Here is a 25,211-nt window from a genome sequence, read left to right on the forward strand (position 1 = left end):
TCCGGGTTGCACATACTTCAGGAAATGACATAATCTACCAGTTTAAAGCTGTTCTGTGCCGTTACAGTAGGGTTGTCTTTCATCTCGAGAAGTGATCCAATATGTATGATTGAGTTAAGTACGTTTATGAACACAAGTGGATTGACGTCCGTATACTCAACAGACCTAGACCTAACGAACATGTGTTTGGATTGGCTGTCATGAAGGTCCATGGAGGACAGAGGATGAATGGGCTTGATGGGCACTGGTCTCAGTCTGTTGCCTGACAAGCAACACATGGTCCCTATTGAGAGCGCCAGAGTAAAAATAAATGAAAACTATTTACATATACTAAACTATAAACATGGCCACCTTACTGCATACATACATATAAAAGACACCATGTTGGGTTATGTATAAACTGACATGTAAATCAACTCTTTACTTCAGGAGGTTACATCAAAATGAAGCAAATCCCTTTCACAGTATTTAAGAGAACCATTTTCAGTAAAGTACCTCGAACCCAATTGCATGCAAAAAAAGAGAAAGGACAATTTTTTTCCACTGTAGCTTGTAATTCATATCGATATCACAGACAGTTGAAGTCGGTTCATAAAACAGGAATAAATTCAGCATCATAATTGCATCATCGCAGGCAACTGAACAACTCTACATTGTACAATACACTTGTCTTTCTACATCTGGTTCAGTAACTAGATCCTACCTATCCCTCCTCAATATCATACATCCAATGAACATACTCCCTCCTCTTCTTGGCTGGGGACACTAGGCACCAGGATGGCCTGTACTGTGAATCCCAGGCAGCATGAGAGCTCGGCAGCCCCAGGAAGGGCAGGGAATGGGCTTGAAGTTGTGGGGTACGAGGAAAGAGGGTGTGTGCGTGTGCTGTGGGGCCTAGTATGCTACCTATCTGCTTCAGGGAGAGATTGGACAGGTGTATAAAGTGAGAACATGAATAATGCCTGACAATTTGATGCCCTTTTCCCCCGACTAAATAAAAGTATGGAGTAGAAACAGTCAAGGAAAAAAAAAACGCAAAAATTATTCATAATTCATCATGTTTAAAGTAATAACAATAATAAAAATAATATAATAGAGGCGGAGGAATATGATATAAAGAAAAGAATGTCATGATTTTAGGGGAGGGGAACCCTTTTCAAATGAGATAAACTTGGTCAATCCTCTGAGCTGGAGGAACTGTCTGAATTTTTGGATGCCATGATGACATCATCCAAAATGGCCTCCCGGTCGGAACTCTCATATCCCTCTTGCGACAAGCTGTCGCCGCCGTCCATCTCCAGGCTGCCGGCCTCCATCTTGACATCAAAGGAAGGTGTGAGGAAGTGGTGGGAGGAAGCCATCTCTCCTCCCTCCTCCAGGTCCTCCTCCTCCATCATGTACGCTCCGTCCGAGACCAGGGTCTCGCCCTCGCCTCCCCCGAGAAGAGGATCGTCAGGCTGGGTGGGCACGAGGTAGGCCTGACCCTTCTTGGGGATCACAGAGTGCTGCGAAAGCAGCCGATGGAATAGACTTTCTGGCAGGAAGCCCTGGAGGGAATCAAGCAGAAGGGTTAAGAAGGCCGCCTGTGTCAATGGACACATTTTTATTACAGGTTTTGTATAGTCAACAATGCCAGCACACAAGTTGTGCAAAGTCAATCTACAAAAACAAAAGGGACTTACAGAGTTGCGAACGGTTTCCGACCATTCTGGTGCCACAGCGTGGTCCGGATTTTCTTCCAGGTGTTCCCTTAGGTCTTGAAGAGCAGGGCCATACATTCCAGTATACTGTGAGAGCCAACACATCTATACTTAGACAACTATTCATAGCTTCATGGGGTGCATCTAATGGTTATTGTTGTACAGTAGCGGCATGACTCATTAACCCTATTCATGCCACTACATTTAAAATCACAGTGTGATTTTGAAAACAAATGAACAAATGATAAGCTCCCACTTCTTAAAACAGTGTAGGACAATCATTTGGCTAAATTCATTACTCCTCGCTCCCCTGTTTTCCACCCAGTCACCAATCTATCATCACCTTCTTTCCTGTCCTCATGTTGATGACCTTCACTCTCTCATCTCCAGTAAGTGCAGCTGCCTTCTCCGCCTTCCTCCTCCTCCGCTTCCGTTTGGTCCTGTTCACCAACAGCTGAAAAATTGCATTAGTAGGAAACATTCAGGTTACATAGTCCCAGGGTTAAAAAAAAAAACTTTACAGATGGTTTAAAATTCAAACAGCTCCAGTTGGCAGCATCTGAGGTCTGCTTATAAAACTGCTGCACTGTCAAAGACTTATATCACTATTTATTTCATTATTGTGTATCTTTATTTTTTGTGACATCCAATCTTGGATTGCAAACACAATTCTCCAAGTATGCTAGAGCTGGATTTAAAGTAGTGCCGTCTTCCCTCTGGCAGCCTTGGGGGCGCAGCGGTCACTGGGATGCTCACCTCCAGCATGTCTCCTTCCACCTCATAGTCTGGGTTCTCCTTCAGCCAGTTGGGCAGGTCCCTTCTGCGCGGGGCTCGCTCCCCTGGGCTCATCATGTCCACAGATGCCCCCTCTGGGTCTAGCAGCTGAACACACAGAGGAAGGAGAGCAAGTGAGCTTTTTTTGAACATCTGCATGCCTATACATTTGACAACGTGCCTGAAATGTAAATCCCTCTGTGATTGACAACTATGCTAATAATCTACGTCTATGTCTACATACATATGTAATACAAAATGCCGTAAGGCCTGTATAAGGTTCAGGAACCCGATTACAGATGGAGGGAACATTACTTTACAGTTATGTACATTACTTAAGTAATTGAGGTTAATGTGTTTCCAGCGAGCTGTGTGGGTGCATACCTCATGATCTTTACGCTTCCGCCGACCACCTCCCTCGCCATTGGGCAGGAGGGCCTGTTTGGAGAAGGTCAACTTCAGTCCTTCCTCCTATAGACAAGCAAAGCAATGAAACGTCAGTAATGAGATTCTGCACAGTTACACTTACACATATTTGACACTGAGGATATGCTTTCATCCAAAGCAACTCGTCGCAGCATATTCATCATCAGTATGTATGATCTTGATGTTGCTAGGCACCAAACTCTAGCAGTGGATCTAGAGGAACGCCTCTTCCTCCTTAGCCTGGTCCTGACCATCCCATAATACTACCATTTCATTTCGTATTATGGTCTGGAATTTCTTTGCTCTGAAGCGCTTGCAGGAAGCGGGAAGTAACGCCCAGTTCTGGTTTGAATTGATTGGACAGCTCTCACCCAATCGGCGATAGTTACTCATAACAACATAGCGCAGGCGTTTAACGTCATCGTCACGAGCGCCCTCCCCCTTTCGCCCCCACCAACCCGTCTCTTCGTTTATTGGCTGCTTTCTGGAGGGGGGGCGTTCTGTTACAATTCTACCGAGCAGAATGCTCCACAGAGGAGCACGGCCAGACACGTAGTGGAGGCAATCCTTGGCCGGAAGTACGTGGATGGCTCGCGAGGCTACTTCCTCCTTCCCCTCACACTCCATTCCTCACCTTAAGTAGCTTGACAGTGAATTCGGATTCTTGACCTTCGGCACCCTCGGCTCCGGGCGCACCGGTGCCCCTGCGGGCCACGCGTGGGTACCCCACCTCGTCACTCTGCTCGTCTGAGGGCGGGTTCATCTGGGCATCTGACGCATAGCGCCGCCCTGCTGGCCAGTGTCCCGTCAGCACCAGTGAGCAAAGACTGTCCAGCCGGTTTATTAACACACGGTCCTACGGGAAATATCAAGAACCAAAATAAGACCAAAAATGACCTTTTAGGCAGTACTATATGCTTTTCTATATATTGAGTCAAAGAAATGTTTCCTCATATATCTTATAGTAGCAGTAGTAGTAGTTTCAGCAGGCTGGTAGCGTTACCTTAGGCCAGTCCACCCGCAGCGGGTCGTTGACAGCCTCAGGTTGAGCGCCCTCTTGTGACGGAGTGAGGGAAAGCATGCTGTTCTCCTCGTCCCCATCACAGACTTTCATAGCTGCAGCAGGAGAGAAATAAACAGCCCAAACATCAGAGCAGTCCGAGCACTTTCATGTTACACATCAGAGTGAATGAGAATCTCCGGCGTAACCACAAACGACTCAAGAGCGCATCTACAAAGTCACGGCTGGCAAAGAGGAGATTTAACAGGACGTTCGTGACTCACCTCTCTCTCGCTCTGCGTCGCTGTCGCCACTCTCGTCTGAGCTGCCGGAACGCCGGGACGAAGTGGACGAGTCTGAGTCGGAGTCTGACTCCGAGTCGGACCCGCCCCCTCCCTCGCCCACCTCGCTCCTGCCGCCCTCCTTCCTGCCGCCCCGCCGGGACCCTCTGCCCCGGCTCTTCTTCCAGCCCCAGCCGGCCTGCCCGCGCCCTTTGCCCTCCGGGTGCTCCGCCAGGGGCATCGCGGGGGAGTCGGACTGGCACAGGGCGTCGGAGCCTAGCAGGCGCGACTCTTCCTCCGCGGCCCCTTCCTCTTTGACCGTGACCTGCCCGCTGGGCGTAGTGGAGGAGGAGGAGGTGCCGGCGGCGGCAGCAGCAGCAGCAGTAGAGGCCTGCTGGTTGTGGAGGTAGTCAAGCCGGGCCTGCTGGAAGGAGAACTCCGGGTCGTGGAAGATGGAATGCTCGGTGCGGCTGACGCCGTGGCGGGCGGCGCCCAGCATGAGCTCGTGGTCGTGGCGCGGCGCGCTCCACCACACGGGCAGCTCGGGGCCCGGCATGGCCAGCTGCAGCCGCTCCTCCAGGGAGGCGTGGGGCAGCACGCGGTCCCGCAGCCGCCGCAGCAGACTGATGCGGTACAGGGTGCGGGAGGCGCGCTCCTCCGTGATGGGGGCCAGAGACTGGGACATCTCAGACGGGTCTGTGGGCAGCACAGAGAGGAAGACCAATTAACACGCTTCTCACAGTAGCACAGTTCTATGGCCTCTTACTCTACTGTAACACTATTCACAGGGCTGATAGACGGGAAATGATCTGTGCCTGACATTTTCAAATACATTCAAAGACAACATAGAGTACCGTATAGCCTTTCTTGACATCGTACATGGCCTAGCTCAAGCCTGAAATTCAGGCACCACACCTGAATTCTATCAGGCCTGTATTCAATCTCAACACGGCTCTTAACAAATCAGAAAATCCAAGGACTGACGCAAGGGCTTCAAGCATTCAAAATGTCTTCCGTTCAGATCAGAATGAATCATATTCCCACCAATAGATGGAAATATTGCATCGTGTCTTACAGATTCTGGTGTGACATGGCAAGGAAATTCAGCATTTAAGCACTTCCTTTTTCTACAGGACTAGATAATGAGTATGGCTGCGTCTCTTTTTCTTGGCTGCCTGAAAAGTCAGTGCAATTGTCAGTGTTCTACATTCCTATGAGCATATGTGTTTGACAGGGATGAATGGGGGTCGGAAGGTCAGCCTTACCTTCTCCACGAGAGGGCCGCAGGTGACACACGCGACGGCACATGGCCGTGAAGCAGCGGAAGTATCGCGTCAGGCTCTCGTCCGTCTTCTTGTCCAGTCGGGCGAACGTGCGGAAGCGGCTCCAGTCCATCTCGGCCTCCTCTCCCTCCGGGACGCCGGGCTCTTTCTTGATCCGCTCCACGCCGAACGTGGACACCACCCGGTAGAAGTCGCACTCTTCGCGTCGGGTCCACCTGTGGTGGCACAAAATGCGCTGAGTCACACACTGCTTGACTGTGGGCTGAGACTCAACTTCACCACTATGCTTCTCTGAGCGCATATCTTCAAATGAAAAGAGAGTGCACCAACACAGCTGGGATTCTGGATGTCTACCACGGTCAACTTGACCAAGACACTACACATGTTTGGCTACTTTAGCCTTGGTCTTTAAGACACAAGAATGGTTATCATCAAATGTTTCCAGACAGTGCACTACAGATGCAAATCGTTCCATCCCCACAAACACCGTAATGCGTATGGTGTCTGATCATAGCACAAACGCGGAGCTCAAAGCGCTAGTGAGTGTCGAGGTCGCGGCTACCTCTGTTGGCGTTCCTGGCGGGCGATCTCCTTGAGTTTGGAGGCCTGCTCGCACCTCCGTCGCCTCTTGTCCCCTTTCTCGGCGGCCTCCATCTTGAGCTGCTCGCGCCGGTAGCTGCGCTGGTAGGCCGTGATCAGGCGCCTCAAGCGGGCAGTGAGCGACGAGCTGGTCGGCCAATAGCAGCTGCCCGTCTGGCTAGAGGATGGCCCCTCGGATGCCACGGGGGCAGAACGGTCTTCCACGCAGATCTCATCAGTGTTCATGGAATCACCCTGAATGGAAAACAGGAACTTCATTTTAATCTGGGATACCTGGGGAATTCTCTGGAGGAGTCTGGGAGACCTACTGTACTAAGTCAACAACATTTCACTCAATACAGCTGTTTTCAGATGTTTTCCCAGATGTGGGTCTCACCTCGTCATAGGAGTCTTTGTTGTGTCTCATCTGGGGTTTGAACTCTGGGTCTTCTGAGTATTTGTCATAGTCCCCCCTGTAAGTACAAACAATCAGTCATCAGCTTTGATGCATAGAAGGCGTAAGGCTCCATAACTACGCAAGTGGACCGGAAGTTGTTTTTTCCCCCCTCTCACCCTTCTCCCAGTTCCGGATCAGCCGAGTGCTGTTCGGCATCGATGGCCTGATCGTCAGGGCGACCGCAGCGCTCCAGGAAGCACAGGCATGGGTCGGCACGCATGGTAGTGTACATCTCGTAACCTGGGAGACAGAGGCAGCCAACAAACGCATCAGCAAAGGTGTCTACACTTCAGTTAAGTACATATGAGGGACGGAGATCTAAGGACAGACACAGAGACACACACACACACACACACACCGTGTTTAAACACTCCAATGAGAAGGGAGCGGTCGGCATCAGAGTCCCACCAGCCAGATGGATACTCCTGCTGTTCCATCTCCGGAATCCAGATGTCGATGTCCCTAAAAACAGACACAGGAGTCAGCTTGGTGTCGGCATGATGAAGTGCCCACTGTGGGGAGATGGGGGGAGAGGCGGAGAGGTGGGGGGGGGGGGAGGGACGGCTAATGACTCTGGACTGTCCACAGTACCTGGCATCTGCTCCTTTCAGGACGGAGTCAGCGTTGTCTCCTATGACCTCCTGCCTCAGGTAGTAGAGCATGCGCACCCGCAGCAACACCCTGATGGAGGGAGAGAGGAGGGATGGAGATACAGTAAGGCCTTCATGATTTCACTATTCAACCTAACCTTAGGAAATGTTGACGCTACCATACACAAACACATGACAAGAAGCGTATATACTAGACCGCGCAGAAAGTACAACAGAAAAGGTGTCTGTATCAGCTTCTTTCGTTTACTTAGTGCAACCTGTCTGGTAAGTTCATAGAGAGAGCGCTTTCTGGAGCATAGGGACTGCAAAGAGACGTGAAGGATGAGAGATCTCAGACAGACGCACTTGTTGCACTGGTGCTTGAGGTGCTTGCGGTAGCTGTCGTCGAGCAGCAGCGTGTCTGGGTTGTACTTGCGGATCCACTCCACCTTCTGCACGTCGAAAGAGCTCTGGGCCTTCACCCTCTTCCCCTTACGGCCACGAGGCACAGGGATGGACAGGCCTGAGAGAACGAGAGAGAGAGGTGGACACAAGGACAGTCAGTCACAGAGAACTTCCAGTTCTGCAGGACAGCAACAAAACACTGACCATACTTCAGTTTCGCAGGACTATTATGGTATACAGAGAGCTTTAAGTGCTCTATACACAGGCTCTGAAATGAGTGCGGTGCACTCCGCTTTCAACATTTAATTACATGAGATTCATTGTTTACAATCCCGTCTCGCACACCAGTGTTGAACTGTGTCGCAGCCGCCGTATCGATTTCAATTTAGTTGATTTTTTTGTTGCCACTGCTCAATAAAATCCATTATGCATCCAATGCTTAACAAGGGACCTGGTACTCATTGTACTGCTTTTGAGTCCTTGCACCACAGCTGGTCCTAATTCTAACACCTATTCAGCAAGGCGGATCAGCTGATTAGAGATATCACCTAAGGTAAGGGCGCAGACAGAAGAAATACATAACAGGACTCTTCCGCTCCGATGCTGGGTTGTCCGACTCTGATGGTTTATATGTATGGACAGGATGTAAATGCAGGAGAGTTGTGAGTGTGTGTGTGTGTATGTGTGTGTGTGTGTGCGCGCGCGCGCGTGTGTATGTGTGTGTTAAACATGGGCATGCTGTGCGTAACAGATTGAGGGCAAAGTCAGGCGGGCAGACAGTCAGACAGACAAAGTCAGGCGGACGGTCAGGGAGGGAGCGGACGCACCGGAGTGGTTGAGGAGCGCGTGTGGAGCTCGGCCGTTCTCAGGAGGCGTGATCAGCTCCCAGATGAAGCTCTTGATGTTCTCGTCGCCGCGGTAATGCAGCAGGCAGAAGACCAGGATGACTCTGCAGATGGTCTCCACGTCCCGCTCGCCCAGCCGACGCTTGCAGCGCGCGTGGGACAGGATGTCTCGCCAGCGCCCCCACCTGAGCACAAGAAGCAATGCAGGTGTACTGGGGTCAGGGACCAATCACCACCAATTTCATAATGACACGCTTCATGCAAGGGTGCAGCACAACAAAACAGTCCACCATTGCAACATAGACACTAATTATGAAGAAATGATCAGTTCCACAGTTTGCCCACTTCCATATCACAAACAGCTGGTATTCGATGAAATTTGAACTTGTATACAAACAAATTCTCTGGGACCTGTGAGGTGTTGTTCAGATATCCAAGCATGTTTGAATTTACACCACAACAAAGACTACGCTAGAGTGAAATGTGCGCTCTTACAGTAGAAGGGAGGTGTAAAAAAAAAGTTTCCTCTACTACCCGTAATGTGAGTGTAAATAGATTTGAATTTTAATGGAATTCTGCTGCTAACAATAGACAGATGTCAGACGGGTGACTGAAAAGCTCTTCAAAAACAGATATGGAGCCACAGGAAGAGCCATGCCACCTACCCATACACCAGCAGGTGCTTCTCAACCCGGAAGCAGTCTGTGCGTCCGTAGCCGTTTCCGGAGTGGCGGTCGGAGCGTCGGGAGTAGCGCTGCTGCCGGGAATTGTGGGTGTACTCCTCGTCACTGTCGACGTCGGTCATGTCGTTCCCACTGTCCCCCTTCAGACTGGAGAACTGCCGCGTCTGCTTCCTCACGCGGGGCGTGTCAATCACCAGAGTGTTCTAGAGAGAGAGAGAGAGAAAGAAAAAAAAATAGAGAGAATGAGGGAGAGCAGGAGATGTTAGTACAAAAAGACACAGTGAAAAGGTTCCGTCACCAAACAACTGGTGCCACAGTAACATCAGAACATTGCATGTGAGAGTCAAGAGGGGAATTATGGGAATGTTCGGTAACCTGTACACTGAGCTTTACATCTAGAAGCTCTCAAGTAGGGATGCAAAACTGAGAACTGTTGTCGGCATCAACAGATATGAATATTTCTGCTGATATTATAGGTATGGTTGAGTATCGGCAGACATTCAACGTCATCTATACTCTCTATAGTAAGTCTGCTTTGAATGCACAGAAAACGGAGCTCCTTACCTTTCTGTTCATGGTGTCAAAGTCCACGTCTGCCTTCTTGGCCCACTTCTGCCAAAACTCGGGATCGTCCAGGGCGATGTCCGTGCGGTTCTCGGAGGCCACAAAGCTGGCCTTGGAGAAGGTGGAGCCCTTGCCCTCGCTCTCGATGGTGATGGTGGTGGCACGCCGCTGCAGGATCTGGTCGATGTCTTCCTCGCAGAAGCGGCTGCCCTCATCGTTCTCGTCCATGATGGCGGCGTACGCGCCTTTTCTCAGAAGATCCTCGATCTCCTTTTTGGAGAACTGCTGGACTTGCTAAAACACGGCGTGGTGATTAGTGCTGGAGAGCAGATGGTCTCAATGATATACATACTGATACTTTGTTGCCCAGGTCTACCTTAGAGGTGCATCTATATGACAAGGCACTGTAAGGCTAAGGGTAAAGTTATTTCTACATTTACACAGAATATTTTGACTGGTATTTAGCAAACACCTTTATGTGAATCCGGGCTGACTGTCAGGCAGTGATGTTACCACTGCTTTAGCAGGCCTCCATACGGTATATACAGTGCCTATAGAAAGTCATCATACCCTTTTGAAATAGTTACTTTTTTTGTCTTACAGCCTGAAATCAAAACCCATTTTAAAAAAATATTTTTCCAGTTTTATTTACAAATTTAGCTGTACAACATCAAAATAATGAAAAAAAAGTCAACAGTTCTGAAAATCTCTTCAAGTCAATCCACAGATTTTCTATAGGATTTAAGTCAGGGCTCTGACTTTGCCACTCAAAGATATTCACCATCCTATCCTTAAGCCACTGCTTTGTTCTTTTGGTAGTATGTTTAGGACTATTGTCGTGTTGGAAGGCGAATGACCTGCCCATCTTCAACTGTCTAGGAGAGGGACGCAGGTTTTCCTTAAGAATGTGGGTGTACTTGGCAGCATCCATTTTCCCTCCTATCCTGACCAATTGCCCAGTCCCCGCTGAAGAGAAACATCCCCACAACATAATGTTGCCCCCACCATGCTTCACACTAAGTATGGTGTGTTTTGGGTGGTGTACTGTGTTGGTTTTCGCCAAACATTGCGCTTGGAGTTCAGTGCAAAAACACATCTGGAATATTCTGCTACCATGTGGAAAAAGCTTTTATGGTCAGATGAGACTAAGATTGAAGTTTTTGGACTGAGATCCAGGCGCTAACACACCCAAACACACCCAAAACACACCATAACTACTCTGAAGCATGGTGGGGACAACATTATGTTTTGGGGATGTTTCTCTTCAGCGGGGACTGGGCAATTGGTCAGGATAGAAGGGAAAATGGATGCTGCCAAGTACACCCACATTCTTAAGGAAAACCTGCGTCCCTCTCCTAGACAGCTGAGGATGGGGAGGTCATTCGCCATCCAACACGACAATAGTCCTAAACATACTGCCAAAAGAACAAAGCAGTGGCTTAAGGATAGGATGGTGAATATCCTTGAGTGGCAAAGTCAGAGCCCTGACTTAAATCCTATAGAAAATCTGTGGATTGACTTGAAGAGAGCAGTCCATCACTGTTTCCTACAGAATTTGACTGAATTTTAACAATTTTGCACGGAAGATTGGGCAAATATTCCCCAATCTAGGTGTGCAAAGCTATAATAGAGACATATCCAAACAGATTGATGGCTGTAAAGAAAGAAAAAGGAAGCTCTACAAAGTATTAATTCAGGGGTATGATGACTTTTCCAACCCTGTTATTCTAGTTTTAAATTTTTTATTAATTTTCAGAACTGTTGACTTTTTTTTCATTATTTTGATGTTGTACAGCTAAATTTGTAAATAAAACTGGAAAAAGATTTTTTTTAAATGGGTTTTGATTTCAGGCTGTAAGACAAAAAAAGTAACTATTTCAAAAGGGTATGATGACTTTCTATAGGCACTGTATTTTACCCATCCTCAAATACACATCCTATCTATAGTGTACTACAGAAAAGCCAATGTCATTAACTGGTGAGTCTGTGAATTTCTGGGTTGTCTAGTTCATCCCTGGTTTACCCATCAGCCTTAGATAATAATGCCACACTACTCTGTGTGGTACATGTGCATCAGTATAAGTGTCTCACTCCATTGAGCCTGTATTACTTGTTACTCTGTGTAGTATATTATATGCGTGAGTAGAAGTGTCTCACTCCATTGAGCCTGTATTACTTGTTACTCTGTGTAGTATATTACATGCGTGAGTAGAAGTGTCTCACTCCATTGAGCCTGTATTACTTGTTACTCTGTGTAGTATACTATAAGCGTGAGTAGAAGTGTCTCACTCCATTGAGCCTGTATTACTTGTTACTCTGTGTAGTATACTATAAGCGTGAGTAGAAGTGTCTCACTCCATTGAGCCTGTATTACTTGTTACTCTGTGTAGTATACTATAAGCGTGAGTAGAAGTGTCTCACTCCATTGAGCCTGTATTACTTGTTACTCTGTGTAGTATACTATAAGCGTGAGTAGAAGTGTCTCACTCCATTGAGCCTGTATTACTTGTTACTCTGTGTAGTATACTATAAGCGTGAGTAGAAGTGTCTCACTCCATTGACGTTGGTCTCCTTGTTGCCGCTCATGCTCTGCAGCACGGCCCGGTCCAGGCCCAGCTTGAGGCTGGCCTTGTCCAGCATCTCCCTCTCGTACGAGTTCCTGGTGATGAGCCGGTACACCTTCACCGCCTTGGACTGGCCAATACGGTGACAGCGAGCCTGAGCCTAGAAGCGTATTGGATATAGATTGGAATGATTGGTTGGTATTGAGAAGTACGTAAACAGTTCATAGGGCACCTGGACATTCTGTGATAAATGGGCCACGTGACCCTTTCAAGAGTTACTGGGGTTACCACCCTTACCTGTAAGTCATTCTGGGGGTTCCAGTCGGAGTCAAAGATGACACAGGTGTCTGCTGCAGTGAGGTTGATGCCAAGCCCTCCGGCCCGGGTGCACAGTAGAAACACGAAGCGGTCCGAGTCCGGCTTGCTGAAGCGGTCGATAGCCGCCTGGCGCAGATTCCCACGCACCCGGCCGTCAATCCGCTCGTACAGGTAGCTATAGACCGCAAAGAAACATCTCAAACATGCATCCAAATTCATAAACATTGGGGAATTTATTTTTGCAGAGATCAACTCCATCTGCCAAGACTCCTTACAGATATCAAACACACATTCTGAGAGATTAAGTACTGCGGTAATTGTTCCTCGCAAACTCAAGCTATCCTTTCCCTTACTATTACTATTATTATTAATTTATACTATTTTAGCCTCCACTGTGTTTGGTTACTCCGGTGAGGCCTACACATAGGCAGAGTGGATCAACATTAGAAATAAACCTCTGGCTTAAATCGTTTCATCCCACTGACTTTTTTCATCACCACAAGTATCCTGCTGTCTGGCGTGTAAAATCGAGAGTGCCTACCGCTTGTTGATGAGGTAGTCCTCCAGGATGTCCAGACAGCGCACCATCTGGGAGAAGATGAGCACCTTGTGTCCGCCGGCCTTGAGCCGCGGCAGCAGTTTGTCCAGCAGCACCAGCTTGCCGGCCGAGCGCACCAGCGCCTGCAGGTGGAAATCGGAGGCCATGGGGTCGTACACCTCCCTCAGCTCGGCCACGATCTTCTCCTCCGCACCTGAGTGGACGACACAACCGAGCCCAGATGTGTGAGGGATTTGCACCTGCGTTTGAACGCGCTCGCATGCGCGTTTTGCTTGAGTGTGCGTGCTTGCGTACGTGAGAACGTTGTGTGTGTCTTTATACGAGCCGCAGCCTACCTGTGATAAGGTAAGGGTGGTTGCAGCACTTGCGCAGCTCCATCATGGTGTTGAGCAGGTTGGGCACGTTGCTGTTGTTGGAGGCGCCCAGGCTGAGGAAGCTGAAGTTCCTCTCCAAGATGGCGCGGTAGTACTTCTTCTGCACGTCCGTCAGCTCCACCTACACACCATCACAGGACAAGACCAGCTCAGATCAACAACCCACGGAGGACCTGGCCGCTTCTGAACGGGACTTCTTTTTTTTTTTTTAAAAGGTTATTTTTTTGGGCTTTTTATGCCTTTATTTGGACAGGACAGTAGAGAGAATGACAGGAAGTGAGTGGGAGAGAGTCGGGGTGGGAACTGGAAAGGACCACGGGGCGGGAATCGAACCCGGGTCGCAAGCGTACGGTGCAGGTGCCCCAGCCAGTTGCGCCACTGCCGGGGCCTGAACGGGACTTCTAACCGGAGCTATTCACAGGGTTTGTATTCCTTCACATGGGGATACATACAACACCCGTCACGCTGCCAAGTACTCATTTAGTCAACTGTTATTAGGTTCCCACTTTGTCACTTCTAAAAATAGCTAAGAGACATCCATATGGCATTAAGATACAGCTTAAGCACTTGGCAAACGGCAAGATTAGAGTAATAAAGTGCTGTATGCAATTTAAACACACCTCGATGATGGTTTCCTGTTTGGGCGCCAGGTTCTTCTCCACGTCCTCCTTGAGACGCCGCAGCATCATGGGCTTCAGGATGGCCTGCAGCTTTTGCACCTGAGAGAATCAAACACAGAAACACACACACACACACACACACACACACACACACACACACACACACACACACAAAAGAAAGGACATAAGCATCAAATTTAGTCAGCGTATGGTTTTCCACAGTATAAATGTAGCATTGACATAAGTGAAGACTTTTTATGTTCACTGGTTATAACATTAGAAGTATGTTTCATCAGCCTTATTACCACTGTTGTTATGACTTGAATTCTTTCAACAGTTGAAGATAACTTAATGTGGGATGAAAATTCTCAATCTGTATTTCTGTATTTGGCCAGTATAGTGAGGAGAATATCAGAGCTGGACAGGGGGGACCCCTGTGGTTTGTTGTGGCTGCAGTAATACATCACTGACATCCCATCCCACGCGGCCCGGTGCTTACGTACCTGTTCCTCTGTCTTGAGGTCGCCAAAATCCCGCAGAAACTCCGTCTCCGAGGGGAACTGGGCGGGCTCCAGGAAGTGCAGCAGGCTGAAGAGCTCCTCCACCGTGTTCTGCAGGGGAGTCCCCGTCAGCAGCACCTTATGCTCCTGGGGAGAGCAGGAGAGGGAAGGAGATAACGTCATCCCGCAGCGCAGATGCTGCCCTACATACCCACATGCAGGCCCTCTTCAATTGATTAAGAATGGAAAGAAAGACGCGTTGAGAATCATTTAAATCATGATGCATTGTGGAACCGAATAGAATTGAATCGTTGACATGATAATTGTAATAGATCAGTGAAGATTCACACCTCTAATTACATCAGTATGCAAGTTAGTATATTCTACAGGTGTGTTATGTGCTGTGTGTGTGTACCTATATGCATAGGCACATACGGTTAAGCTTTCAAGGAAGAGAGGAAATTGCATTTCAAGGGCAAAATAATAAAAGACATGCAGAGCTGAGAGTCAGTGTCTCACCAGGTCGAGCATCTTGAGGCTGTCGAGCAGCTTGCAGTTCCTGTTCTTGAGACGGTGGGCCTCGTCGATGACCACACAGCGCCAGGAGATCTCCCTCAGCTCGGGGCAGTCCGACAGCACCATCTCAAAGGTGGTGATCAGCGCGTCAAATTTATACGCACCTGGGATCAAGTGGCCCTACACAAAGCCAAACACACCGTTAGGAACACAATGGAGCCCAGACTCATTTTAATGAGAATGTTCAGAGGAGGGTCTTAGGGCTTTCATTTATTAGACCGGAGGGAAAAAAGGAATCAAACAAATGCAAATGTATACGTTCGTCACACATCAGAAGGGAATTCAACATAAATTTACTGAAGCAGCTACAACAAACTTTTGCTTGACAGCTCCATTAAATAATCCTTGAGCTACATGCAGATAGGACATTTCCTAATTCATGAGTTTCATACGGTCCCTTCCCACAGGTGTATAAAATCAAGCACCTAGATTATGAGTGCAGGCTGCATGGTGCTTGATTAATACACCTGTGAAACCCTTGAATAGCATCTCTTTCAGTGATGTACTTCGTATGTAATGCCCAGTACACGTGCAGTCAGCTGGCAGTCCAACGAGCACGCCAACACACACCTTGTCGTCCTTGCAGTACATCTCGTACTGCTGGATCATCTGCCGGCTGGCCAGGCTGCCGTGGTAGACGATGGCGTTGAGGTCGGTCCAGGTGGTGAACTCGCGCTCCCAGTTGGTGATGGTGGAGAGCGGCGCGATGACCAGGAAGGGCCCGTGCACGTTGGCCGCGTACACCTCCGACAGCAGCGCGATGGACTGGATGGTCTTCCCCAGGCCCATCTCGTCGGCCAGGATACAGTTCTGCCTGTTTGGGGGAGACGGAGAACAAGGCACAGCGCTCACTGCACTGCCCATTTACTGGTGGGAGAAACCCACCGTCCCACATATCAATTATACATGAGAGCACTCTACAGTAGCTGCCATATATTGATCAATATGGTAGAAATGGAAGCCTGGGCATCTCCACTATATAAAGCCAGAAATCTCTTGTCTGTATGCCTGATTCCTGGCCTCAAATAAGCGTTCACTCAAATTGATTTCATACTTGGTGGATGTTTGGATAGGTTTGGTCACATGATAGGGAAAGCACTGACTGACAGCTTCAGTGATGTCACTAGCTATGGCTACTTGGTGAATTCACACCTGCTCTGGCATCATGGCAACATCTTAAAGACACTACTTCACACACTCTCTTTTACTCACACACACGCACACACGGTTAGTGTGTGGGATGGTTAGATTAGATTAGTCGCTAGGGTTCTTTCTGTTTGTTTTGTTGATGTTGGGACTGAAGAGGGCTCTTATCTAAATTATTATCTTTATTATAAACCCCTAAACAACATATTTTAGTAGCTGACAAGGTCAGGGCCTTTCCTCCAGTCATAACAATGAGTACATTGATGAAGACCTCAGTGAGGCAGTATTGACTGGGAAGCTATTTGGATATGAAATGCTTCAGACTGTTATTCAACGGCGTCATTCAGCAGATCCCGAACCCTCCAAAATGGTGATCGCCAATATGGTGACCGCCTATGGAATCAAATCTTTCATTGAACACACAGACATTCCAGTGAAAGTCTATGTGTATCTGTATGCCTGTGCGTGCGTTTGTGTTTACACGCAACTGGCCTCTCCTACCTGTTGTACCAGTTGAAGAGCAGCCAGTTGACCCCCTCCAGCTGGTACTCCCTCAGGGTATTGCCGTTGCGGTACTCTCGAAACTCCTCCAGCTTCTTCCAGGAGGCCGCAGGGGGGCGGGCCTAAAGGGCAGAGGTGGAGAGAGAGGGTCATGGAGGTCAACAGCTAACTAAATGGCTGTCTGGCACTCTTTTAATGACGGACAACAAGACCTTATAGGATTCTCCTGTGTTAACTTTGAGGCCACTGAACCTTTCCATTAACAGCATTGATGATTGCTGTGATGACTATAAACAGTATAAGGATAAACGGATAAGTATGACAGTATAAGTCAGTTACAGACAGTATAAGGCTAAATGGAAAACATAGACACATTCAACAAATATATACATGCGACCCGACATACAGTATATGTAGCAATCAAAATGAAAGCAGTGCTACAGTGCCAAGACGGTGGCTACTCGCCAAGTCACATCAATCTTTACTCTTTTCTAGCATAGCTCAAAAAAAAAGATTTTCTGAGACTAATCAAATGTTTGGGGTGTGTATTTGTGTGTGGATGTTACAGCACCCATAGTGTGATACTCACGGTTCTCTTGACACAGGCCTGGCGGTCCTGGATCACCCTGTACTCATCCACCTTCGTCTCGTCCACGTCCTCCTTCAGCTCCCAGGTGGCATCCTCATAAGGCAGCGAGCACCACTTCACCAGGTAGTACACCACCGGCTGCAAACACAAGAGGCAAACACCAGTCAGGCAACAAACACACTCAAGGCACACTTATAGCACACTTATAAACCATTTGTTACCAATCAGTTATGACGTGTTACTTAGCTCATTATTTTTAGCTACTTGTAATTAAACATAGACATTATGACTACTCGTGTTCTCATGCATTTCAGAAAGACACAGTGGCTTCCAGAGCAGACCTCTCCGTTGTCCTTGTCCACGCTGTGGGACTCGTCCAGAATGCGGTCCACCTCCACGTAGTCTGGGTTAAAGGCCTCCTCCTCCTGAGGGCAAGCACATCAGCACAGACGTTACTAAACACAACCAACACCGCAAAACTGGACAAGATGATACTGTAGGTACATACAAAGGGTTGAGTCAACACATTTATGAGGAAAAGTAAAAATATTTCATGAGCAGGGTAAAGGGAACAAATAGACGATAATAGACTTTTCCACACCACATTATGCGGGCAGATTTGTCTCAAAGCTCACAAAAAAAACAGAACATGCATAGATATGCATAGGCCTATGCTTTGAAATAAGTTAGAAATGAACTAGATGCCATTGCGTTTCATAAGCACCGTGTTCCACCACCTGAAGTCTACCAAAGTATTCTCCCATTACCTGTACCAGCACAATTAGGAGGTACATGAATATCTTGCTATGGCAGCAATTGCTTTGATTTACTTCACAATACTATTAATCGGTGCAAAGTGACACACAAAGGTGCTCAAATGAGCACTGACCTCTTGGAAGAGGTTTCTCATTTGTGCGTGTTTGATCTTGAATCTCTTCAGCTTCTGGTGGATTCTCTTGTCTCTCTCCAGCTGTTCAAGTGTGGCCCACTCACAGTGTAAATAAGAACTGAGGAGAGAGCACACACACACACACACACACACACACACACAAAAGACAGACCAGTCATAAACGTACATTCTTATCTTCATTGTGTAGGTTTTGCCCAAAAATATATGCACACCAGTTTGCTTATAGAGAGTGAATGCAAGGTTGACACATACTAGTTTTTGTACTTGACAAAGAACTCCTCCACATTGACCAACTGGCCTGTAGCGAGCTATAAAACAGACAGGAAGAGACGAGTTAAAATGACTGAATCAACCTGGGAGATAAGATCTAAAACATGTCGAAGTGGAGGGAAGGATAGGTGTGGGGTGAGGTTCAAAGAAAGCAGAAGTAAACTCACCTCTTTCTTGGTTAGTCTCATCGATAACACTTTATCCACAATGGCAGCATCTTCCTCACTGGGATTCTCCTGCAGGTCAACAACACACATGCTTTTAGTTTAAGTCCCCCAAAAGAACAACCGTCCAATCACTATCTCTTTAAATACCAGCCATGGATTTACAAGTTCGAATTTCACTTTTTCAAATGTCAACACACTAATCAACAGTTAGGTCCGGTTGAACTATTTATTAAGTTCCGATTGGACCAGAGGCTTTGTGGAGATCTGTGGAGTTCTTCACGGATAGTAATCACTCCACAATTTGCAGAAGTATCGGATTCAAACATTTCATTTGTGTGTATGGCCTAATCATTGCCATGCTGATATGTACTACCAACACCACTATCACTTGTGTCATATTGCTTGAGCAGATGCTGCACCTAATGCCAAATTCTCCATACCAGAATCGATACTTCAAACAGAAATGTGACCATTCAAAGCGAAATCAGTCGTTTTGCGCACAACATTATTTTGAGAAAATCAACAATAACAAACTTCCGGGTTAAAACGTTGAATTTCACGTTTTCGCATAATTCGACTGTATACAGTCTACAGTTTCATATCGTGAGCGCATTTCACGGAAAAACATACGTTTTGACTGTTAAACCCGGCGAAGATTCAACACATTTGCTGTCATTCCCGTTGTGCACGCGCCGCTTAAAAAGGTGATTTCTCCTCTTCTGGCATATCGTGACAGGAGAACCATGTCAACTTTGGATGCGGTTATCTTAGCGATAGTTTGTGTGATACCCTCGATATACATATCGTTGGAAAGCTTAGTTTATGGCCGTTCACGTGAGCACAATAACTTAATTTAGTAAATTTTACCAAAACGACTGGTTTCCGCTTTACAGGGTCACAAATGCTATATTCTCTAGTTACTAGTACAACACTGCCATACGACTTTTCCAGGCTTGATCCTACTACCGTAGTCTTATCTACTGTGCAAAGAGACGGCAGCAGAGCAGCACAATTGGTCCTCTCACCACGAAGAACTGCATGTTGACGCCGTCGGCATCGACCCCCAGCTCCTGCTGCAGCTGCTGGCCCATGGACTGGCTCGGGGCGGCCACAGGCACCACGGCCGGAGTGGTCACGTCCACGTCCTCGTCCCCGTCGTCCTCGTCGTCTGTGATCTTGATGTCCAGGTCCTCTGTGTACTTCTTCCTCTTGATCTGACGGTTGGAGCGACGCGTCTAACAGGGAGATCAAGGTCACAAGCAAGTTCAAGGTCACAGCAGAGCGAAAGACCCAATCAAGCCAAAAGTGAAGGGATATGAAAAAAAAAACATATTTACATTTCATTTCTCTATAAGCTTTGTATTACAATATCATGGAAGAGATACCAGAACCAGCCTATTTTACATAATAGCTTTTGTCTGTGTGTGTGCGTCTATGTGTGTGTGTCTGTGTGTGTCTCTCTCTGTGTGTGTGTGTGTGTGTGTGCATTGACATGTTAATTGCAGAACAGAATACCTGTAGCATGTCCTCTTCCAGTGTTCGTGGTGAGGCAGCGGGACTGGCCTCCCCCTCAGAGTGGTCTGAGGAGCCATTCCTCTTCCTCTTCTTTCCACTCACTGGAGTAATGGTGCTGAACATGCGGAGAGTGAGAGGGAGAGAGAGAGACAGAGAGAGAGAGGGGAGGTTAGAGCAGGAGAACAGCCACAGCCACTCCACACAACATGGTCAGGGGGGCAACATCAAGGCCAAATCATCAGGCAACGGTCAAATTAATCATACATCTGTCTGAAACAATATCAGGCAAGGCGCCTTGACACACAGACACAGACATAGACACACTCTTACTTGAGTTTTGATTTGCCTTTGCTCTTGCTTCCTCCGCTTGTCGCCCCGGCAACTCCCACGGCGCCTCCCACCTTGGCCTTTCCTTTCTTGTCTCCTCCCCCTCCGGCGGCTCCTCCTTTCCCTCCGGCCACGGCGGCCACCGGGCTCTTCTTCTTGCCCCCGCCTCCGCCGCCGCCGCCGCCTCCCTTCTTCTTGGCCCCCGGGGTGGCCGGGCCGAGGCCCTCGGCGTCCGCCGCCGTCTGGCCCGAGGGCAGCTCGTCCTGGTTGAGCACGCGCGGGATGTTGCGCTCGCCGCGGGCCTTGGCGCGGGCGATGGCCTCGGCCACGATGCGGTTGGCCTTCTCCTGCTTGCAGAGCGTCTCCACGCGCCGCACGACGGGCTCCTGGGCCTTGGCGAGGCGCACGCCGCCGGGGGAGGCCACGGTGGTGGTGGTGGACGAGCCGGCGGCCGACGTGTTGATCACCTTCACCACGGAGAGGGTGCCGGCGCCCGACGACGCGCCGCTCGTCTGCAAGCGTGCACGAGAGCGAGGGAGTAAGAGGATGAGTTACACATGGACCAATCACATTTCTTTGTTTCAGCTTCAGGACACACGTAGAGGGAAATGACATTTTTTTAAGGAGCAAAAAAAAATACAGACATTCTTCTGTTGATGATGTATGCTGACAACTGACAAACAGCTTACAACATGACCTGTTTAACCACAATGTAACAAGCCAACACAAGAGGTTTAAACACTAGGTGATAATTCTACGCATTCCATACACTTCAATTGCCCAGCACCTTAGAGGTGGACAAACTTGAACTCTGGTGTACACCCTACCCTTGTGAAAATTACAGAGAGCTTCAAACAACTGACTTTCCTGTCGTACCTGTGGCTGCAGCAGCAGTTTGAGGGGCACTGCCAGTCTCTGCCCACCCTGTCCCTGTGTGATCTGGACAACCTGTGGGGTGCCACCTGCACCAGACACCAGCTGAAACTGTAGTGAGGGGACACAAGGACAAATATGTGTTAGTTACTAAAGAAACACCTACATGCAGCACTTACAGAGTCTGGTACAACCAGAATATCCATTTCAAATAACACCAGACATCTCAAACCAGGACAAAATTATTTAACAAAGGGCACCTACAGGCCTCACAGACACAAATCCAAATGCCACCCACACCTTTGTTAATCTTCTTAGCTTTTATAAGGGCATTTCCTGTTGTTTAATCGAGCTAAAGAAAAAAAAACATCCTAAAAGCATAAACAGGTGATGACTTGGACAGCCACTCTCACACCAACCTTGGCCCCCTGCTGGTTGGGCTGCTGCTGGACCTGCAGCTGGATGGTCAGCACCTTTGGCTGCGCCCCAGGTTGCCCGGCGCGGGCCTGGGTGAGTGCTGCCAGCTGGCCGCCCTGCAGTACCAGCTTCCCCGGCAGGGACCCCAGCACCAGCCTGGGCTGCTGCTGCTGGCCCGTGCCAGCTGCCACAGTCGCCACCGCCGCTCCCGTGCCAGTGGTCGCCCCGCTTACAGTCACCGCCCCGGCCTGGCCTGCCTGAGAGGGCTGCTGCAGCACCAGCGTGATCCTCTTAGGCTCGCCCCCCTGGAAGAAGAGGAAGAGCGGAGGAGGAGGAGGAGGAGGATGAACAGAGGGAGGGGAGGAGAGAAAAGAGGAAAAGAGAAAAAAAAGAGAGAGAGAGAGAGAGAGAGAGAGAAAGAGAGAGAGAGAGATTGGGCATTTTATTAGCTTTCCGAGAATGGGAGCAGACAAGATCCAGCACTCTAATTTTGAATGATTTTGAAAACACTACAAAACCACAGTATCTCTCAAAGGAAGGCAGACAACAGGAGTGTCATCAATTCGCTTGAAAGGTCTACTGGGATAAAAATGGATGTAAATGGAATCAGAGAGCGGCTACAGTCTGACCTTTACATAAATAACATAAACGACATGAGGTCTAAGGTCCTGAAACTATGAGAAAACCAGGCAACAGAGACTGAGCCTGACCGGGGTTAAATGCCGGTACCCAAGTGCTGGCACTGATGTCGGCAGACTAAGTGTGTCAGATGACCCTTCACCTGCTGAGGCACTGTGGTGAGTGTGACTCCCTGTGGTCGCATGGTGGTGCCCGCCGTGGTGGTGACCACTGTCTGCGTCTGCATGGCGGCCTGCAGGGACACCTGTTGTGTCTGGGGCTGCATCTGCACCTGCACCTGTTGGGGCTGCCCTTGCGTCTGGAGCTGCACCTGCTGCACCTGCTGCACTTGCTGCACCTGCTGCACTTGCGTCTGCCCCAGCTGCGCCTGCGACTGGATCTGCACCTGCATCGGCTGCGTCTGCACCTGCGATTGCGGGACGGAGGTGAGCAGCACCTGTTTCATGGGCCCGTTGGCCGTCTGCACCAGACGTTGGACCCCGGCGCCCAGCTTCACCTGGCCCTGGCCTGGGGCAGCCGTGTTCAGCACCGTCCCCCCGGACATGATAGACATGCCGGGCCTGAGCTGGGTCCCGGTCAACACCCGCGCGATGGTAACCTTACCCGAGGGTGAATTGGCAGCTCCGGTTACCCCCTGCAGCATCTGACCCTGGGGGCCCTTCAGGATCACGATCTTGGGGGCCCCTTGTCCTCCCGCCTGCTGGGTGACCGCAGCGAGCTGCTGGGGCTGCAGCTGCAGGGTGGTGGTCTGTCCCCCCGAGACGGACAACGGGGAGCTCATCAGCACCGTTGTGGTCCCGCTGCTGGTAGTCACCGAGAGAGGCGTCTGAGACATTGCCTGAACGGAAACGGGGGCCTGGATGGACACCGGGACCTGTGTGAGGGAGACCTGTATGGGCTGCTGTGTCTGGACTTGGACCGGGACAGTGGAGGCCACTGTGGGGGCCACCGCCGGGGCCGCAGGGGCGACTGTGACTGTACTGACTGAGGGGACTGAAGAAACATGGGCCATAGGGTCAGTAAGGACCAAAGTGCCAGCGTCTGAAGGAGGGTCTACCTGGCCCAGAGCCAGCTTTAGTGCTTCCTCAACTGGGTCCGAGGAGCCGTGAGAGAAAGCATCCTCCGGCAGAGAGTCCAGGTTGAACAGAGGGGTGTCATCAAAAAGGTCCATGATGGGGTCGGCCATGTTGCCGAGCTGTCTGCAGAGTAGGACCACTCAGTAAACTGAATGTGGAATGCCTGATATCCAGCAATGAACAGCAGTGAACTGTGTGGTCTTCAATCAAATTGATGGGAAACTGTGGGGAAAGAATTTAGAAACTGAGGGAAAATTGAAGACAGAAAGGACACACAAATTAAATAAGATCCCGATTATGTCAAAAATAGAGAGAAACAACAAGCAATACAAAGAAAGGACTTACCTTAATTCCCTAACCAATTACTAAAATCTTCCTGCCAAACCAGTATGCTTTAGAATTGTGTAGGGTGGAAACATAAGTTTTGGTATGGGGAAAAACTGGGATTGAGGCTCAGGGGAAGAGGGGTAACACCTGCCCAGCTTCCCCTGCTAGTCCTTCACCTCTTCCGCCTGTCCCTTTACTCTTCTTTATTTTGAATATCTGCTTGCTCTTCTTTGAACCCAAGACAGAGACACCCTTCAGTAATAACATCCACTGTTGCCGTTTTCCTGAAACAGAACGGGAGAAGAGTGGCATGTTAGAGATGAGGTAAGTGAACTTGGTAACTGGCGCGTACTAGGCATCAAAACACTCATTTAGACCAAATTTAGATATTATAAATAATATGTGAACTGTTAGTTATATTTCTAAAAGCATTAGAAGTCAATGTGTGGCTACTCTATGAGCCTACATAGAAGTTAACACGCTAATGTTATACTACAGCTGACTTGTAAGACACCTCATTGACGTTAACGTTACTTCACTGATGAAGGGCTAACAAGCTAGCTTTATGCACACGCCTAAAGTGACTAAACTGAGAACAAGTAATCTCGATCGTAGACAGTAAACAGTGATTAAAGTGACATCACTAACGTGATATGCTACCTTGATAGTAACATTTGCGTCAGTTCACAGTGGAGATGCTATCTGTGATGAAACTCTCGTATCAAGGCACCGTAAGAGTCCTTAGGCTGCTAGCTCCTGAACAAACCCGTCAACAGCCTCCATTTAGCCTCGACAAACGTTAGCCTCTGCTAACGATTACTCTATATATTGATTCTTTTCATGACATGTTAAACGTCGTTATGGTTTAATCTAGCTAGCATCTCATTCATTAACGAAGTCTCATACCAAACTCTCTCATTCGGGTTCTCTTTCAATCCCTCTCATCAACAAACCGGACCAAACCACAGCAACGTGCTACAAAAACCATAGCCTGTCTACGTACAGACACGGGTAAGGCCGCGATGCTTTTTGTATGGCATTGCGTCGGTTTTTCTGCTAAAATAACCGCTAATAACGTTACCATCCACTGCTCTGACATTCTCCGTTATAATTTCAGGGTGCTAAATTTACCTTTGCATCGACACACATGGCTTTCTCCGTCTCACAACACTGTACGATTACAGGAAACGGCCAGTGTAGAGCAGGAACTAACATTCTTGCCAGTACCAGCGACGAAAGTGTTCTCGCGAATCCATCCGCTTTCCTCCCATTGGTTTGCGATTGCACAGGCCGGCAATATCCACGAACACCATTGGCTCAAAGCATTGTCGATCATTTCGTTGTATGGACAAACTG

The 25,211-nt window shown here is 48.7% G+C and overlaps 1 protein-coding gene across 3 annotated transcripts; it reads right to left on the minus strand.

Moving 5' to 3' along the window:
* Positions 1-444: 444 nt before the first annotated feature.
* chd8 (chromodomain helicase DNA binding protein 8) lies at positions 445-25,075 on the minus strand. Of its 3 annotated transcripts, none has more exons than XM_062530623.1 (40): positions 24,987-25,075; positions 23,874-24,139; positions 22,595-23,750; positions 21,816-22,118; positions 21,400-21,507; positions 20,527-21,035; positions 20,197-20,311; positions 19,710-19,916; positions 18,682-18,750; positions 18,497-18,552; positions 18,224-18,341; positions 17,676-17,759; positions 17,335-17,472; positions 16,746-16,867; positions 15,669-15,912; positions 15,042-15,218; positions 14,526-14,669; positions 14,023-14,121; positions 13,364-13,523; positions 13,011-13,221; positions 12,449-12,644; positions 12,141-12,311; positions 9,588-9,881; positions 9,006-9,226; positions 8,323-8,525; positions 7,457-7,613; positions 7,092-7,181; positions 6,859-6,962; positions 6,617-6,740; positions 6,441-6,516; positions 6,027-6,298; positions 5,447-5,679; positions 4,185-4,877; positions 3,904-4,016; positions 3,535-3,756; positions 2,859-2,945; positions 2,457-2,582; positions 2,044-2,154; positions 1,683-1,787; positions 445-1,547 (listed from the first exon to the last, which is right to left on the minus strand). In XM_062530623.1, the coding sequence occupies exons 3-40, from the start codon at positions 23,636-23,638 to the stop codon at positions 1,176-1,178; spliced, it is 7,878 nt and encodes a 2,625-aa protein (XP_062386607.1). In that variant the 5' UTR covers positions 23,639-23,750; positions 23,874-24,139; positions 24,987-25,075; the 3' UTR covers positions 445-1,175. The 3 variants fall into 3 exon arrangements, with proteins under 3 accessions (XP_062386607.1, XP_062386605.1, XP_062386606.1); XM_062530621.1 differs by having other exon boundaries at positions 19,707-19,916; XM_062530622.1 differs by having other exon boundaries at positions 19,707-19,916; positions 22,595-23,772.
* Between the last annotated feature and the right edge of the window lie 136 nt (positions 25,076-25,211).

This window comes from Sardina pilchardus, chromosome 2 (genome assembly GCF_963854185.1).
Source record: "Sardina pilchardus chromosome 2, fSarPil1.1, whole genome shotgun sequence".
Lineage (NCBI taxonomy): Eukaryota > Metazoa > Chordata > Actinopteri > Clupeiformes > Clupeidae > Sardina > Sardina pilchardus.

Bases quoted from the DNA above. Each gene is read 5' to 3' on its own strand.
- chd8 (XM_062530621.1), bottom strand. From the start codon at position 23,638: ATGGCCGACCCCATCATGGACCTTTTTGATGACACCCCTCTGTTCAAC. The intron at 13,222-13,363 runs GTAGGCTGCGGC...TCGTCCACTCAG, and splicing joins CCACCCTTACCTTATCACAG to GTGCGGAGGAGAAGATCGTG. The intron at 7,182-7,456 runs GTGCGTCTGTCT...TCCCTCCATCAG, and splicing joins CTCAAGCACCAGTGCAACAA to GGTGTTGCTGCGGGTGCGCA.